This window comes from Ipomoea triloba, chromosome 12 (genome assembly GCF_003576645.1).
Source record: "Ipomoea triloba cultivar NCNSP0323 chromosome 12, ASM357664v1".
Lineage (NCBI taxonomy): Eukaryota > Viridiplantae > Streptophyta > Magnoliopsida > Solanales > Convolvulaceae > Ipomoea > Ipomoea triloba.
The window spans coordinates 22,665,997-22,683,452 of record NC_044927.1 but is presented as its reverse complement, the minus strand read 5'-3'; the positions used below and the strand labels follow the sequence as shown (position 1 = coordinate 22,683,452).

Sequence of the window (17,456 nt, the reverse complement as noted above, 5' to 3'; positions counted from 1 at the left end):
TCCAGCGTCTACTTTTTGGAGTTTTTCCAAACTCGCCCGGTCCGACCGGTTCACCGCCCAAGACTATCCGTTACCAATTTTCCTACCCCATTCGAACACCAGACTCCGATCTACTTCCAAGAGTATTTGCAATCGCACTCCACACAGATTCGCTACACCTCAAGAAGAAGAAGAAGAAGAAGAAGAAGGAGATATGAAGACGAAGAAGCCACTGGCGGCACTCAAGCTCTCCGTTCCTACTCAAGAGACTAACATATCCAGCTTCCTGTAAGTCTATTGTTTGTTTCTGTTGGGATGATCGATTTTAATTGAGATATTCCTTGAAAACGGCGGCGTTGATGTTTGTGTGCGTCGATTTTGAACCGCAGGACCGCTAGCGGAACATTTCACGATGGAGACTTGCTTTTGAATCAGAAAGGATTGAGATTAGTTTCACAGGAGAATGAATCTCAGGCAATTAAGTTCTATGCTGTGAACCTTCATTTTTTCCCCTTTTAAATTCATGATTTTGAAATTGATATCCTTCAACGTATTAGCAATTTGTTCAATGTTTTCTAATGAAGGTAAATTAGATGGAAATTGACTCTGCTTGAAAGTAATAAAAACGACGGTTAGCTAATTACTAAGGAGTAGGAAGGATTAAGGATTGCTAATGTCTTTAGTGCATTGGATAGTAGGTTTACTTGCCTGCATTTTTAATTTTGGCAGCCTTCAGAATCAAAGGAGATTGACCTCCAGTTCTCATTGGAAGATCTTGAGACCATCAAAGTCATTGGAAAGGGAAGTGGAGGTGTAGTTCAACTGGTTCGCCATAAATGGGCTGGCACTTTGTTTGCTTTGAAGGTCAGTGTTAGCTTCAGAAGTAGTATGTTCATCAGTTCATGTTTCCTTCATTGGTTAAGGAATTTAAAGCATATCATTTGTATGCATTTCTAGTTATGATGTCTAAAGGTTCCCTAATTTGGTCTTATTTATACACATACTGATTAAAAAGTAACATTCAGTAATGCACTTGTCCTGTTTGAGTAAACATTCCTGGTATTTTGGATAGATAAAGATTGCAAAATTTGTCTTTTTGATATCCAAATGTTAGAGCCTCACATCACTTTTATCTGGCTGTTGTTTCTTTATGTGGATTTTTAGTTTATGCAAATGTTTTATATTAAGCTAGTTGAGTTTTTTTAAATACAGGTTATTCAAATGAATATACAAGAGGAAATTCGTAAACAAATTGTGCAAGAGCTGAAAATAAATCAAGCATCACAATGTCCTCATGTGGTTGTTTGCTATCACTCATTCTATCACAATGGAGCTATTTCTCTGGTGTTTGAATACATGGATCGCGGATCATTAGCAGATGTAGTAAGACAAGTTAAGACAATTCTTGAACCATATCTTGCCGTTGTTTGCAAGCAGGTATTGACATTTCAACTTTGCAATTTGATTTTTGAACGCATCTTGGCAGTCTTTAATATGATTTGCTACTTAACGTATGTATTCCAGGTCTTACAAGGTCTTGTCTACTTGCATAATGAGAGGCATGTAATCCACCGCGACATTAAACCTTCAAACCTGCTTGTGAACCACAAAGGAGAAGTGAAAATTACAGATTTTGGCGTGAGTGCAATGCTCGCCAACTCTATGGGTCAAAGAGACACATTTGTTGGGACTTACAACTACATGGCTGTGAGTAGAGCAATCATCATTGAATTAACTCTACTGATTAAACACAATATTAGTTGCTTTAATTTTTCTAGGTTCTCCTTACTATTTTGTCCATTGCGTGTCATTTCTGATTGTTTAAATGTGGCTTCCATCTTGCTGGTGCTTAAATTCCAATTGAGATAATTATGTAAACTAACTTATTATAAACCTTTTTCAAGCCTGAAAGAATTAGTGGAAGCACCTATGACTATAAGAGTGACATCTGGAGTTTGGGCATGGTGATCCTTGAGTGTGCCATTGGACGTTTCCCTTACATACAGTCTGAAAACCAACAAGAATGGCCAAGCTTTTATGAACTCTTGCAAGCAATTGTGGGAAGTCCACCACCTGCTGCTCCACCAGATCAATTTTCCCCAGAATTCTGTTCATTTGTCTCTGCTTGGTAAGATCCATAGCATCACCAAACTTAAACATAGACATAAAACTTAGTTAAACATGCATTGCCTCATCTTTGTTTTTGAAGGAATTATGTTTCTTAAACTATTTTCTTGTTTTGCTCAGCATACAGAAAGATCCGAGAGACAGATCTTCAGCTTTGGACCTCTTGGTCAGTTAACAACATCAGTTAGTAACTATATCCATACTTTTTTTCTCTTCTTGTTGAGGCTAATATTTGGTTGTTTTGCATATGCCCAGACGCACGCTTTCATCAAGAAGTTTGAAGACAAGGACATTGATCTCAGCATCCTGGTTGGTAGCCTGGAACCTCCTGTAAATTTCCCACGGTAATTGTGTTGCTGCAAGGATCTTTACTCATTAAAAAAAAAAAACTGCTTCCCCATTAATGGCTAGCGATTATCTCAACCGTTGCGTACACTGAGAGTAGCATTCTGCTGAATTTTTCTTGAACCCAGATTCTATACTATTTTCATTTTCAGTTATGTGAAATATGTAGTAAGCCCTGCTATTGTTGTTTTATATTTGTTCCTAATGCAATGCGTTTAAATGATGTTCTCGAGATCATTGTAGAAAAAATGGCAGTGTAATACATGCATCTCCAATTCATGGTTTAACTTTGATTTTGAAGTTTGTTCAATTTTTCTTGATCATATATATATATATGTCTGTGTGTTCTGAGACCATCTTTGGTAAAACAACATTTTGCCAAGAAATTTGGCGCAGTACTGTTCATCCATGCCATTTTCAGGGCATGGTAGGGGCCAAGGTGGGCGAGGGAGGGGAGGAGGACGAACAGGTGGTTGGAGCCGAAATGCAGCTTCATCACCTCACTAAGCCAAAATATTTTGGCCCAATTTTGACACTGTAGTGCCAGTGCGGCAACCAAAACAAAAATCACGATTAACCTAATTCTTGTGACCAATCATCATTTGGTACATACTTTTTAATGTAAAAAACACTTACATATATGGGTGTAAACGTGGTGTCCACACTTGTCATGCTTAAAGGTTAATTTCATGCCACAAGCAGAAATAGAAATACTAAGATATTATTTGTTTTCTTTAATAATTTAGCCCATTAGCATTAGCCAAATAAATAAAATAAATTTAGTTATTTAAAAAAATGTTTTATCGATCAAAAATTATCAATTTTGGTTATTAATCGAAAATTGACTGACCGGACCAATGCTCACCCCTAGATGTAAGCACATTGTCATACCACGTAAATTTTACTTTCTCTACTTTCCGCTATTGTTATAGTTTTTGTTTTAGTTATAATCTAAAAAATATTGAATATAGATTAATTAAAAATAAACTATATAAAATATAATTTCAACAAAATTAAAATTGTGGAATAAAAATTAACTTAGTCCAATGACTTCTTCTCTAATCTCTCAACAGTAAGTACCATGCTTGAATCTAACAATCATTATTTCATGGACCATAGTCCACACTCCACACAGTACCATGAATAAAATGTATTGAATGTATATTATTTGTGTATTGAATGTATATTATTTGAAAAGACATTATTTGAATACTAAAGTATATTATTTTGTATACTATCAAATAATGTACCTACAATATATAAATAGTGCACCTTTAGCATATTAAAAATATACATTTTATTTATGGTTTGATAAAAATTGTTTGAATCTAGAAAAGAGATTGTCTCTTGGGTTAGAAGTCAAGTAAGGGATCAAACTTGTCTTGGGTCTTTGACTTATGTCATGACTAAAAAAATATTATTAGAAATTATTACTAGCAATAATATCAATACCATGATGCATGACTGTATATTGAATGCTATGGACACCTAAGATTTTTTTATAAATGAATAATAAGATATAATCAATTTTTAAATCAAATATGTCGTATCCTAAACAACAAAAATAAATAAATAAATAAATAAATTCATCGATTGATTCATTGTATTTAACTATTATTGGATCCAAGTTTGATCTTATCTAAAACTGGTAGTCCCTGTCAAGGCACATGAGCAGCCCACAGCGTCACAGGCCCACAGATCCACATGTCCAAAAATACCCCTCCACCTGTATATATATATATACCCCTCTCCAATCAATGCGCTCTCATCGTTATCGTTTGTCCTAACCCCTCACTCACTCTCTCACTCTCAATCAATCACTAAGAAGATGAAGAACGCCGGGAAGAGTGGTGCTAAGAGCACCAGATCTGTGGCCGACGCCAGGAAGGATCGGCGATCGGCGACTGGGATGAGTGGATCGCCGAAGAAAGGAGGCCATGGCGGGAAGTTCACGTGGTCCGGTGACGGTTACTCCCAGGCTGAAATGGGCTTGGCTGAGAAGAAAGCGGTTGATGCTCATGACCCCAACTTTGAAGAGCCAGAAGAGACCGTTCCGGTCGCCGATTCCTGAACTTAAGTTTCTGATCAGCTCTTGTGTCTTGGGATATGATGGTGTTTGATCTCTATATTGGGAGTTTCTAGATGTAAATACTATGTTGACAAACGCCGATCACTGATCACTCACCAGTGAATCGCTAGCCGTGTTTAATAAGTCAGTGATTTCTCGAGTTACCTAATGCATCTGATCTGCATATATTTCCAGATCAATTTCTCTTATCATTTTTATCATTCTGAGTTTCTCTATAACCAATTACTTCTACTGTTTTAGCAGAAACCCGAAATGATGAAGGAATCATTCAAACCCTACCCAAATTAATCCAACTTCGACCCGATAAATGATTGTAATAATCACACATTCACACCCAGCTAAGACTAGGACTAAGCCACACCCAAACAATTCCTAAATCCTAATACCACTTGACGGCACTTGTACGTACAGGATTGTCATTTGTCTAGTGCAGTTAGGCTAACTGGCTAAGCAATTGTCAATTTGTTATACCATGGTTCATCCATTTCAAAACAATTATGTATCTTTCAATAAATAATGTACTTGGATTATAGGTATGTTATGTAATTTTAATTTATTTTATAAGTATATAATTGAAAGTATATAACATCTTAATTGTAAATATATAATAAGACTGTTATTTTAAATTAGAACTTACAACGTAAGATGAATCTTAATTTATAATGTAATTTTAAATTTGTAATGTGGACCGTGAATGAACGTATATTTTTAATATATTGAATGTATATTATTTAATAGTATATCAAATAATACAATTTCAATACTAAAATTGTACTTTCAAAGAGTGCATTATCAAGGAGTGCCAAAACTGGATCAAGAAAGAATGGCAAATTAAGGTTGAATAGATGTATACAAAGATGTGTGGACCATGGTCAATGTAATAACAACTTACAAGCAATCCTTATATGATGGACCATGATTCACATTGCACTATGAATCTTGGTTCATGTGTATGTGTTTTGTGCTATGATTTTTTGTATCTTGCGTTATGAAATTCTATACTTTAGGGGTATGAATTTTGTACTTAAAATAAATTATTAATTATATTATGTTGTAAATTTTTGTGTTGTGATATTATGTGCATATTAACACAAATTATGTACCTAAATCAGATTTGAAAAATAAGTAAATACTCACCATGTCCCATTTTATCTGTCCTATTTACTATTCATTGGTCAAATCAACTATATCTTTATTACTTATTTTCTTTAGTATTTTTTTTATTTTTAAATTTAATTTTTTTTGTTTAATAGTACTTTTAATGTAGTTTCTAAATATATAAATTTTATATATTAATGTTCGTTAAACTTAATATTATGAAAAATTAGATTAAAAATAACTTCAGTCAAACTTCATTAAACGAATCGGACAACTAAAATGAGACAAATGTAGTATATAACATGTGTATGTGTCTTGTGTTATGAAATTCTGTACCTTACCAGTATGAATTCTTTTTCAATCCAGCTAGGTCCATAATGCTCTGTTATGTGTTGTGTATTGTATTTTTTGTATTTTGTGTTATGAAATTCTATACCTTATGAGTCAGTAGTTATGCCGTGGACCCAGGTCCACCTTGCAAGGTGGACCTGGGTCCAAAAATGACGCCGTTGTTTTTTTTTTATTTTTACTAATCATATTAGCCTGAAATGTGGAACACAAACTCTACATTCACATACACTATACTCTACATTCACAATTTGTAAACTCCACATTCACACATTACAAAATTATATGTTTAGTAACTATATTACCACTATTATGCATTCACACATTCAAAACTCTATATTCACAGGTCCTATACTCCATATTCACAACTTGAGAACTCCACATTCACACATTACTGGGCTACAAGTTGCTAGAACTTTTTAACTCTATTACAGATTCACACATGCATAACTCTACATTCACAATTTCTATACTCCATATTCACAATTTGAAACCTCCACATTCACACATTTCTGGGCAACTCTACATTCACACAATCATAAGTCTACATTCACGATTTCTATACTCTACATTCACACTATGAAACCTCTACATTCACATATTTTTGGACAACTCTATATTCAGCAATATGTTTACTAATCTTTTTTAAAAAAAAAAAAAAAGACAAAACGACGTAGTTTTGGACCCAGGTCCACCTTGAAAGGTGGACCTGGGTCCACAACATAATTTGCGCTTATGAGTATGAATTTTGCACATTATTCTTATAATTTAAGGCCCATAATGTTTTGTGGATCCTGGTCCATGATATACATTGCCAATTTCGCCTTGGCTATGTTTAAGCTCTTTGGAGCTTGGGCTCTGGTATACTCAATGGGCTTATATAGAATTTGGTAACTACAAACGAGCTTGTAAAGCCCATATTCATAGCCCAACTAAAATTTGGACTCGTGATCTAGCAGCAGCCCAGCATGAAAAACAAAACATCCCAACATGATGTAGCAAAATTAGCAATACTTGTCTTGAAAGTCATTCCTCATATGTGTGTGTGTGTTCTTTATAGGGATGGGGAAAATTATTTTGTGCATCCCTGTATTTACGTTGTATCGTGAATTTTGATAGATGTTCATTTTTAAGATATTGTAGATTCATCTTTAATGTATTATAAATTTATTATATTTTAATACATATTCATTTTTAATACATATTACTATTACTATTGGTCTACTATATAACAACTCTGTTTATAATTATTTACTGTGTTTTTTTTTTATTTCATTTTTCATTTTTGCTTTTCGAAAATTTCCACCAATGAGTGGGTGTGGAAAGTGGTATTTTGACTCATCAAACGAGATTTAATTTATTCCGTTTGCAAATAGATATTCAAAAATATTAAATATTGTTTAAAATAAATAAATTAGTACTGCAATTCAAATGATTGGCTTAAATGAAATTGGGTTTGAGTGGAAGCACATGAACATGCATCCACCTATGTGGCTATGGAGCTGTTAGCACAAGCCTCCAAGAAAAAGAACCAACAACGTAGTTTAGCAAACATTCACAAAAAGGAATCTAATTATCTACCTTTTGGCGGCCTTCTAATTTTCTATAATCTATTTTAAACCCATTCTAACTTTGATTCAACCAAATTGAAAGATAATATTTTATCTTAACATTTTCTTTTACATTTTTTAAAATCACTTTTTGTTTGTTCTAATATCAAAATTAAAAGATTTATTTCATAATTGATAACGAGACTATATATTTATTATTTTATATATAGTTTGATTTACGAGCTGCTATTGAAGGCGCACTATGCGTGAAGATCACATTGTGACTATAGTCGGCAAAGGATTATAATGAAGTAAACTAATTTAGGTTTTTCATAGCTGACCGACTTAAACCAATAAAACTAATAACAATTCTCACGAGAAGTCAAATTTAAAATCTTGTGATTCATGTATAAATTTATTTATATACGTAGTATTTTATACTCAACATTCATTGTTTCATGTCATCATCCATCTACTCACTGTATTCATTTAATTACTCATTTTTATTTGGTTGTATTTTTTATACGTTCTTTCTAATTATATTCTCTATCATATTATTATACAATTATATTATTATCCACATTCTTTCCTATGATTAAGAACAATCTATCTAAGACTAATTAACAAAACATTATTGTTATCCACATTAGAGTTTCATTGTCTTATAGTCCAAAACCTTGAATAATAATATAATATAAACAAATGTATATACATAAAGTAGATAATGGCAGATTTAGGTGGCCATTAGGGCACTGGCAGGTTTAGTAGGCAGAATAACAACTATATGTTATTATTAATTTATTAATAATATTATTATTTTTGGATGAGTAGGGAAATCTTCTGTCACTACTTAAGGTGTACACTGATAAACCTTACTCATATGTAATAGCAAAAAAATAAACTGCACTAGTAAGATCCTATCGGATGAGCTCGATAAAAAGAATGTTGAAAAAAAATCAAACTTGTGACCTTTTGTACGAGAATCATATTCCATATATTCGGTCACCCTCTTTGAGGTAAAAATTGTTCATGAAAGTAGATGATGTCACTAACTCACTATTGTATTTTTGTATGTTTTATTATTATTATTTTTTTATTTTTATAATTAGCTAAAGAGACAATTATGATTTTATTATATTTCTTTTCTACATTTGATATAACAGTTGATTTCATATCATACCCATATTCGAAAAGGGATGCAAGTGCAACCATATGCTTTTAGCATCAATTAAATTTGTTGATTAAGTTACAAATGATACTATTTAGTATCAATCCAATAAATATGCAAATATTACAAGAGGCAAAGTGGATTAGGACAAAGGCCTATAGGTGCATAACCACAAGACAATTATGGTACTATCCTAAAGTGCTAGTATCCTGTAAGACCGTCTTATGTATTTCAATATTTAAATAGGTCATATCTAATAAAAGTATGTTATAACAAGATTGCAATTATAATAATTACTTTAAGTCTTATATATAATTTATATCCTAAATGTAGTACTTTATAACATAACTGTAATAGACAATTTACAAGAAATAAAACAATATAATAACATAACAAAATTGTAGATATTATCAATACTTTATGCCTTATGTATAATACTTTATATATCATAAATGTAGTATTTTATAACAAAACTATAATAGACTTATTTCACGAACCAAATAGGCCATTAATGTATAGACCTACAATATAACCTCAATTTCTTCTCAATATTTTGACTCATTTGCACCCTTATTTGGTGTATTATTTTCACACATATTGGCAAACAAATAAAATTATAACATGAATTTTTATATTACTCTCATAGTCTCACATGTTTTTTATGTAGGGCATCTATGTCTTTATACTAATTATTCTAAATAATTTATATCTCACCAACCAAGCAGTAATCAATATTTTAAGTAATTCTTTTCTATATAACTTAAATCCTTATTATCAATTATTTTTCACGAACCAAATCTTTAATGTTCAGGCGTACAATCTAACTTCAACTCCTTCTCAATATGTATGATCATAAATTCTAAAATTTCGATCACTTTCAGATGTTCATGATGCAAGAACTTTCATGTATCATTTGGTAGAAAATGGTAGTGCAAAAATAATTATGATTAAAATTATATCAAGAAAGTAATGATTCATATGCAAAGATGAGACAAGTTTTAGGTAGTGAAAAAAAAAAAAGAAGCAAATATAATGCAAACCTAATTTTCTCATCCTGAGAATATTTTCACATTCACAAACAAACAGGCAGGCACTCACGGGCACTAAACAACACCCCCAACAAAAGGCAAAAGAACACACTTGAAGGAAACTATATGTGTTTTGATGTAACCCAAATATTGCACTCGTGCTGCATAGCTGTTTCTGGCCTTCTCTTTCTCTCTCTCTCTCAAAATAAAGTTGTTTGTGGCCTAAATTCTTCTCCTGTGAACCCTTCCCTACCCACCCCCCACCCCACCCTATGTACCTGCTCCTCCTCTTTTTGCATTTTCTCATGTCAGTGGTAGAACCACCCGTGACCATCTCATTCTTGTCACCATTCTCCTTTTCATCACACAAAACATAAATTCCACTTTTCAATCTTTTACATTATCATAGCTCGATTCTAAACCCGACACGATTAGCAAATGTTGATGAATTGTATAAGAAATGGCAAAATTTTGCTTCCAATGCCTTTTGGTGGATTGTCCATATCTTAATGCGTGACAAAATATATCGGCCCATATATAACTCATGACATGTAGTTATGGCCTTCTTTCTACGTGTAGCCCCGATACTTCCATAACTATAAGACTAATCAAATTTCTCTTGAACAGATTTTGACTATCAAGTCATAACTCATATATAACAAGTAGTATTTATGTCTTTCGTTTCGAGTGTAGCATCCGACACCTCTTTCATTGTGAGATTAATTAATCAAATTTGTCTTAGAGCAAATTTCAACTCCCATTATTGATTCATAACTCTATAACGTGAAGTATACATAAGAGTGATCCGGACTCTCCAACTTTACAATTGTATTAACAACTCGTTTACTAACAATTACACTCCATTTGTCCTATTTTACCTGTCATATTTATTATTTATTGGTCAAATTAACCATTTCTTGTTTACTTATTTTCTTTAGTAATTTTTAATTTTTGTTGTGCTTAATAGTAGTTTTAATGTGGTTTCTAAATATATAAATTTAATACTAAACTTTATGAAAAATTGAATTAATAATAACCTCGATCAAACCGATCAAGTCTCATTAACTGAATCAGATACATAAATTTGGACGGAATGAGTCATAAAAAGTTTCATTTTCAGTTGGCATTTCATTAAGGCCAACATTCCACTAAAAGTGACATGTATATATGTATGTATATATATACCTACCAACCTGGGTATGTGTATGACTATATATACACACATAATCCTTCATTTTCTCAACTCCAACCGGAGTACTTCCATCCAAATCAAACTCTTCATTCATTCTTTCCAAGAACTCTCAACACCTTTTCTCTTTCACCCTATTCCTGTTTTGTCCTGTGAACAATAATGCCAAGTTTTAGGCCCTTTCTCTACACTTCTGTCTTCCTCCTCATCATTCTTCTCCTGAACGCGACCATGGCGGTCTCCCACACCAAAGCCATGCGGCCCAAGGATAACCAGTGGAAGCAGTTAAGTGTGAACCTGACACAAGTGGAATACTCAGAGCAACAGTTCATGAAGTGGGTGAGATTTGTGGGCAGTCTAAAGCATTCCGTGTTTAAGGCCGCGAAGAATAAGCTATTTCCCTCCTTTACCCTCACCGTCGACAAGAATCCGGCGCACGGCGACTTCACGTCCATCCAGGACGCCGTCGATTCGCTCCCGCTGGTTAATCTCGTCAGAGTTGTCATCAAGGTGCATGCAGGCGTTTATACGTGAGTATTTTATTAATTTCTTCTTGAAATTTGTCTATTTTCTTGATTTTACCGTAATCTACCACTCAGAAATCAACTGTTTTGTTAGTGCGGACAATTTTTCTGTTTTCTTCTTTTTAAGGTTAATTGTCTATAATCATGTTTTGCTTATATATATAGTTTTGTACAACTAAGAAAAAATTGTGTTTTTTTGTCTGTAAGTGTCATTACTTGTTAATCGTGCTCACTTCTGATCGTTAACATTGCAAATTGAGTGCTCACTTCTTGTTTCTGAGTTATAACTGACATTACAAATTTCATCAATATATAATATTTTGTTAAAAAAAAAGAACAAAATTTACAATGTCATTTATAACTTTAGGAAAAGTGGAAAAGACAAATCATACAATTATCTTATAAGTTAGGGACACAAAATACAATTTTCTCTACCATTAATATCTAATTTTAAGGGTTTTTTTTTTAAAAAAATAAATATTGATCAGCATGTGAAATTCCGGTATATATACCCAAAAATAGTAAAAATAACAGGGCTGAATACAATAATTAATTGGGTTTGATTGGTCTTGTGAGAGGGGGTGTGGGTCATGTTTTCTTTTGTCTTTCTGCATCTTTTGTCAATCACAAATTTCAAGTGATTTTTGTATTTCTTGGACAATGGAATAATGTGAATTTGTTGGTTTTTTTTAGTCGTTGTATAGTAGTTGCTTTTATATAAGTGAGTTTATTAAGTACCAAGTTGTACCTGCAATGTCATTTTCATCATGCAATGTCTTCATCTAACTTGATTTTCTCTATCTAGCTTTTAATTTAATTTAATTTCAAAACATTGTGAAAATTGATATTCATCAGGGAGAAAGTGAATATACCTCCAATGAAATCTTTCATAACAATTCAAGGTGCTGGAGCTGATAACACAATTGTGCAGTGGGGAGACACAGCTCAAACCCTTGGACCCAATGGGAGGCCTCTTGGTACCTATGGCTCTGCAACTTTTGCTGTCAACTCACCATTCTTTATAGCCAAAAACATCACATTCAAGGTAACACTATACTAAATGCACAATTTAATTAACCCCGGGCCGGGGCATAGCTCATCAGACAACAGTTGACCAATCCAAAAAAAGTTTGTAACTTTTTGCTTTGCTGGTAGTCTTAAGGTGTAGGGTTCAGTTCCTACCGATGGAAGGTATGGAATATAATTGGCCCTGTTGTGACTACCAGTGTTGCAATAATATCTTTAGAGAACTGTAGACTGTTGGGACATATCCCGGTTTTCTTGCTCTTGGGTGTATGTGTTATTGTTTAATTTGAGACCATGTGAAATGGAAATAATGCAGAATACAACACCAGTGCCACCACCAGGAGCAATAGGGAAACAGGCAGTGGCATTTAGGATATCTGCAGACACAGCAGCCTTTGTAGGGTGCAAGTTCTTGGGTGCACAGGACACCCTCTATGATCATATTGGCAGGCACTATTACAAAGATTGCTACATTGAAGGTTCTGTGGACTTCATTTTTGGCAATGGCCTTTCTTTCTTTGAGGTACACATATATATTCTTCATTCACAAATTAAAATTGCCAATCAGGGAAATCCACAATCACTACCTGAAATTGTGTCCGGGCTAAACCCATCATGTTAAAATTGTCACCTTACAAGGGAAAATCAGCTCACAGTCACTACATGAAAATGTGCACGGGATAAACCCTGCCTTGTTGAAATTGTCACCTTCACCCATTAATTAACATATTGAACCATTTTTTGGGGTGCAGAATAGTCATTTACATGCAATAGCACAAATGACTGGAGCAGTAACAGCACAAGGAAGAAGCAGCCTGTTAGAAGACACAGGGTTCGCATTTGTCAACTGTAAGGTCACAGGGTCAGGTGCTTTGTACCTTGGAAGGGCTTGGGGTCCCTTTTCTAGGGTTGTTTTTGCCTACACTTACATGGACAACATTATCATACCCAAAGGTTGGCACAATTGGGGCGACCCTAATCGAGAAATGTAAGTATCTCATCAACACCGCGTTTACAAGACTAAACTAATATATCATATATTAAAAGTTACTATCAACCGGCTTTCATAGCCTATACATTCTTAATAGTTAGTTATTCACCGAAACTAAAAAAATAAAAATAGAAAGAAGTAGTATAGATAGAATTATTGTGGATGGGTAGCTTTGCAAGCGTGGGACGGTGCCATTACCTATCTATGTATCTATGTGTTTGGAATTTGTCATATGACCTTTTTCCTCAGTAGCTTTGTATTTTTTGGGGCATACTTACTATATTGCAATTTGTAGCTTTTGGCCACTTTTTATATGTTTTTTTTAAATTTAATTTAAAGGGCACCCAACAGACACTAGGGCATCTTAGTGATTCATTTGTCACTATGCATATAGGAGGACAATTTCGGAATCTTACTGACAATACTTAGAAGTGATAGTTATGTTCTTAATGGGATAATCCCACCCATTTGTGCATGTCTACTTCTTGCCCCAATTTTATAACCTACCCTTAATATAATGCACCACTAAGATTTTTTTAAAAAATATATACCTACCAAATTCATTATTTGAGTTATTAAATTCCGAAAATATAATTTTACTGGTGTTTATAAATACCATAACTTATACTACTAAAGAAGTGCACCCCAACCTCGAGAGTCTCCATTGCTTCTGCCCTTAAGACTTAGTAGATGAGGTAAATCGGGATATATAATTCAATTGACTCATGTGCCGCTAAATATTTGGACACACGATGACTTATATTGATGTTAAGTACTAACTTATGATGCACGAAAACTCTTAAAGATTTGTGTTTTCGTGTTTTCGGTATGTTTCATATTGTGATTGTGAAAATTGCAGGACTGTGTTTTATGGGCAATACAAGTGCAGTGGGCCAGGGGCAAATTTTGCAGGAAGAGTTTCATGGTGCAGAGAGCTCACAGAAGAGGAAGCTAAGCCTTTTATAACACTTGGTTTCATTGATGGTTTTGAATGGCTCAAGCTCTGAAACCCTACCTAACAATATTACACAATCTCTACTCTGTTTTTTTTTTTTTTTTTTTTTTTTTTTTTAAGGTTTTAGGTTTTGAACATCTTTGTAAACTTTGTTGAAAAAAAAACACACATAGCACAAAGGAGAATTTTGTGAATAAAAAATTCTTGTTATAGTGATGAGATCAATTCCAGAATTTATCTAGATGAACACCTCAAACTATCATAATAATCGTTGCTTAAGATGCATGGAAATTCTGAAGAGACAACATTATCGCGTTTCAAACCATTATACCTCTTGACCACAAAGTCTTTGTCAATATATTTCCTTTAAAAGTCCACAAAAACTTCCAAAAGTATCGTTTCTACAACTAAAAGCATTTGGTAACTATGTTTCTTAGAGGGAAATACATTTTAGAAGTCTAATTGAAAAATATATGTTTTTAAATTGCTGTTCTCCGTTTCTCATGTTAGATCATCACTTTTAAAAGGCAAATTATATTGTGTGTAGATAGACTATTAATAAATGTTCATTTTTAATATATTGAAAGTCTATTTTTAATTACTATACGCTTATTTTTAGGTTATATACTAAAAATAAATTTGCAAGATACTAATAATGGATCTTTAAAAAATCAAAACATTTTTTTGAATACTAAAAAATTAAACATTTGCTTTCAAAAAAAAAAATTAAACATTTAATAGATTAAAAATGAACATTAATATACCTTGTAATGTGAAGTTATGGATCATGATTCAACTGTTCAAAGTATAATAATTTCCTACATAAGAAATCGGATTGGTGATAGAGTCCAAGTTTCAACGAATCGGATATAGCACAACTGGGCTTCCTAGTCAAATTGAGAAACGGCCCATTCATGTTTTATGCAGTTTGTTTCGAAGGATCCAAAGCAGAGAAATAATATGACAAGGAAACCAGGTTACAATCTCTACAAGAAACAAGGTCCTTTTCCAACCACCACAACCAAAATCACCCCGAGGGTTAGAGTTGCAAAATGGGCGGCAAATTATTCTGTGAACACGCGTCTAAAATACATAATTTACATACTAAATTTCACAATTTATATATTTGAATGTTCATAATTTACATACTGAATGTTCACAATTTTGAATTGTGAGTATTCAGTATATAAATTGTGATGCGTCCACTTTGCAAGATGGATCCAAGTCCATGGTATAACTATTGAAAAATAAGAAGGTAATAATGACACTTAGCGATTTGTTAACCCAGTTCGGAATAACTTCCTAAATGTGGGGAGCATAACTCTGAATTGCCCAACTCTCCATTGAATTCAATTAAAGAATTGTACCGACAATATTAGTTGAATACACGTGAAAGACTCCTTGGATTATTTTGCAATCATCAATCCGTGGAATTCTTCCTTGAAGAGTTGTCAAGTTCTTGATCTCCCGACGCGATCTTCTTGTATTGAGGCTCCCCCTCAACAGCAGCGCACCGTGCTTGATTAGAGTGAGTTCATGCCCATATTCTCTACGAGAATTTCAACTTGAATCAAAGAGTCTTTATCAAGTTATTGATTCAGTGCAATCAAACTTCATCTGTAGATTAATATGTGTAGTATCAACTTCCTCCTTGTAAAGATAATCCTTCCTTTTATAACAGTTGAGATCAGATTTTGCTGTAACTGAATAACTGCTCTGGACAACTTGTCGAACTACTCTTGTCCTGGTTCAAGACCATGCCTTCGAGTCTTCAAGCCTCCAAATCGTCGAGTCTTCTGACCTTCATTCTGAACTAAGTATCACTTTGTACAGACTCGATCTAAGGCTAATACATTGAGACGTATATTACTGAACTATCTTTTGAACTAGAAGTAGAAGAACTAGTTTTGACATGAAACCTTAACAATTCGAGACTTTCAGAATTTTCAGATATTTTTTTAATAAAACCTTTTTATTAACAATCTCTCTCTTTGTTAAGTTTCCTGGCAATGTAGTATTTCTACTTGAACAGCACACTTCCAAACCAGAAAAAGATAGTTCAGCCAATTTGTTAAAAAAACAAGTTCATTTCAGAAATTTTACACAGACCTCATTACACAACAAATGTAACAAGTAACAGTAACATGATAGTACCAATGGTTAAGAAGGTGTGTTCTACTCCCGTATTGCTAGAAACTTGTGAATCTGTAGCCACAAGATTTCTAAGTAGGCCGAAGTAGAACAGGCAAACCCATATATAAAATCAGAAACGTTCTGATTCAGATGACGCGCAGTCTTTGTAGCCTCAGCAGATTCAGTTCCTTCAGTAGTCTTGGTAGCTTGAGCAACAACAACAGCTTCTTCTTAACGTCTGTTTAAGTTGAACTGTTCCAGCAACTGCATCTCCAAATTTCTTGTCCCAATCAACACCTGGATCACCATATTTAGATCACTAATGTTCTTTTCAAGGAGTTGTGCTGTCATTATAGCATGAGCCGAGCTTTCAATGGCCAGTGGTGGTGTTGGACTGCTTCTATTCTCCGGATAGATGTCTAGAATGTGGGTGTTTTGCTTCAACCTGGAGTCAATCTGCTTCACGGTGGGTTTCTCCATAGCTTCACCAGGATAAGGCTTGAACCCTTGAGATAGCAGGAGGTCATAGATAGTGCTAGGAAATGACAACTTAACTTTGGGCTCTTTTTGCTCCAAGAAGCTTATCACTTGATGGTAGATGATATGCCCCATGTCAACAGCAACAGAGATAGGTTGATCAACGGTTGGCAAAAGATTGACATAAAATTCCTTAACTACAAGAGGAGGGTAGTCTTTCGGTCTAGTTTTGTTTCATAGCTGCTAATTTATTTAATTAGTATATGTTTAAAAATTATGCTAATTTTGATTGAGATGTGGTTCGAACCTTTTCTTATAAAAATTAATGGGTAAGTTAAAAGTTAACGGAATATTCCGTTACTAAAGTTTATACTAACGGAATGTGGGGTTATTTAAGGGAAGAAAATAATATAATAGAGGGTAAAGAAG

The 17,456-nt window shown here is 33.7% G+C and overlaps 2 protein-coding genes across 2 annotated transcripts; both read left to right on the top strand.

Moving 5' to 3' along the window:
- Positions 1–2,751, top strand: LOC115999747 (mitogen-activated protein kinase kinase 6). Its single transcript, XM_031239646.1, has 8 exons — positions 1–267; positions 369–453; positions 709–843; positions 1,192–1,416; positions 1,504–1,686; positions 1,884–2,107; positions 2,227–2,272; positions 2,362–2,751. The coding sequence occupies exons 1-8, from the start codon at positions 194–196 to the stop codon at positions 2,452–2,454; spliced, it is 1,065 nt and encodes a 354-aa protein (XP_031095506.1). The 5' UTR covers positions 1–193; the 3' UTR covers positions 2,455–2,751.
- An 8,240-nt stretch (positions 2,752–10,991) lies between these two features.
- On the top strand, positions 10,992–14,488 carry LOC116000241 (probable pectinesterase 53). Its single transcript, XM_031240277.1, has 5 exons — positions 10,992–11,451; positions 12,301–12,490; positions 12,788–12,994; positions 13,224–13,459; positions 14,322–14,488. Exons 1-5 carry the CDS (start codon positions 11,084–11,086, stop codon positions 14,467–14,469), a joined length of 1,149 nt encoding a protein of 382 aa, XP_031096137.1. The 5' UTR covers positions 10,992–11,083; the 3' UTR covers positions 14,470–14,488.
- Positions 14,489–17,456: the final 2,968 nt, after the last annotated feature.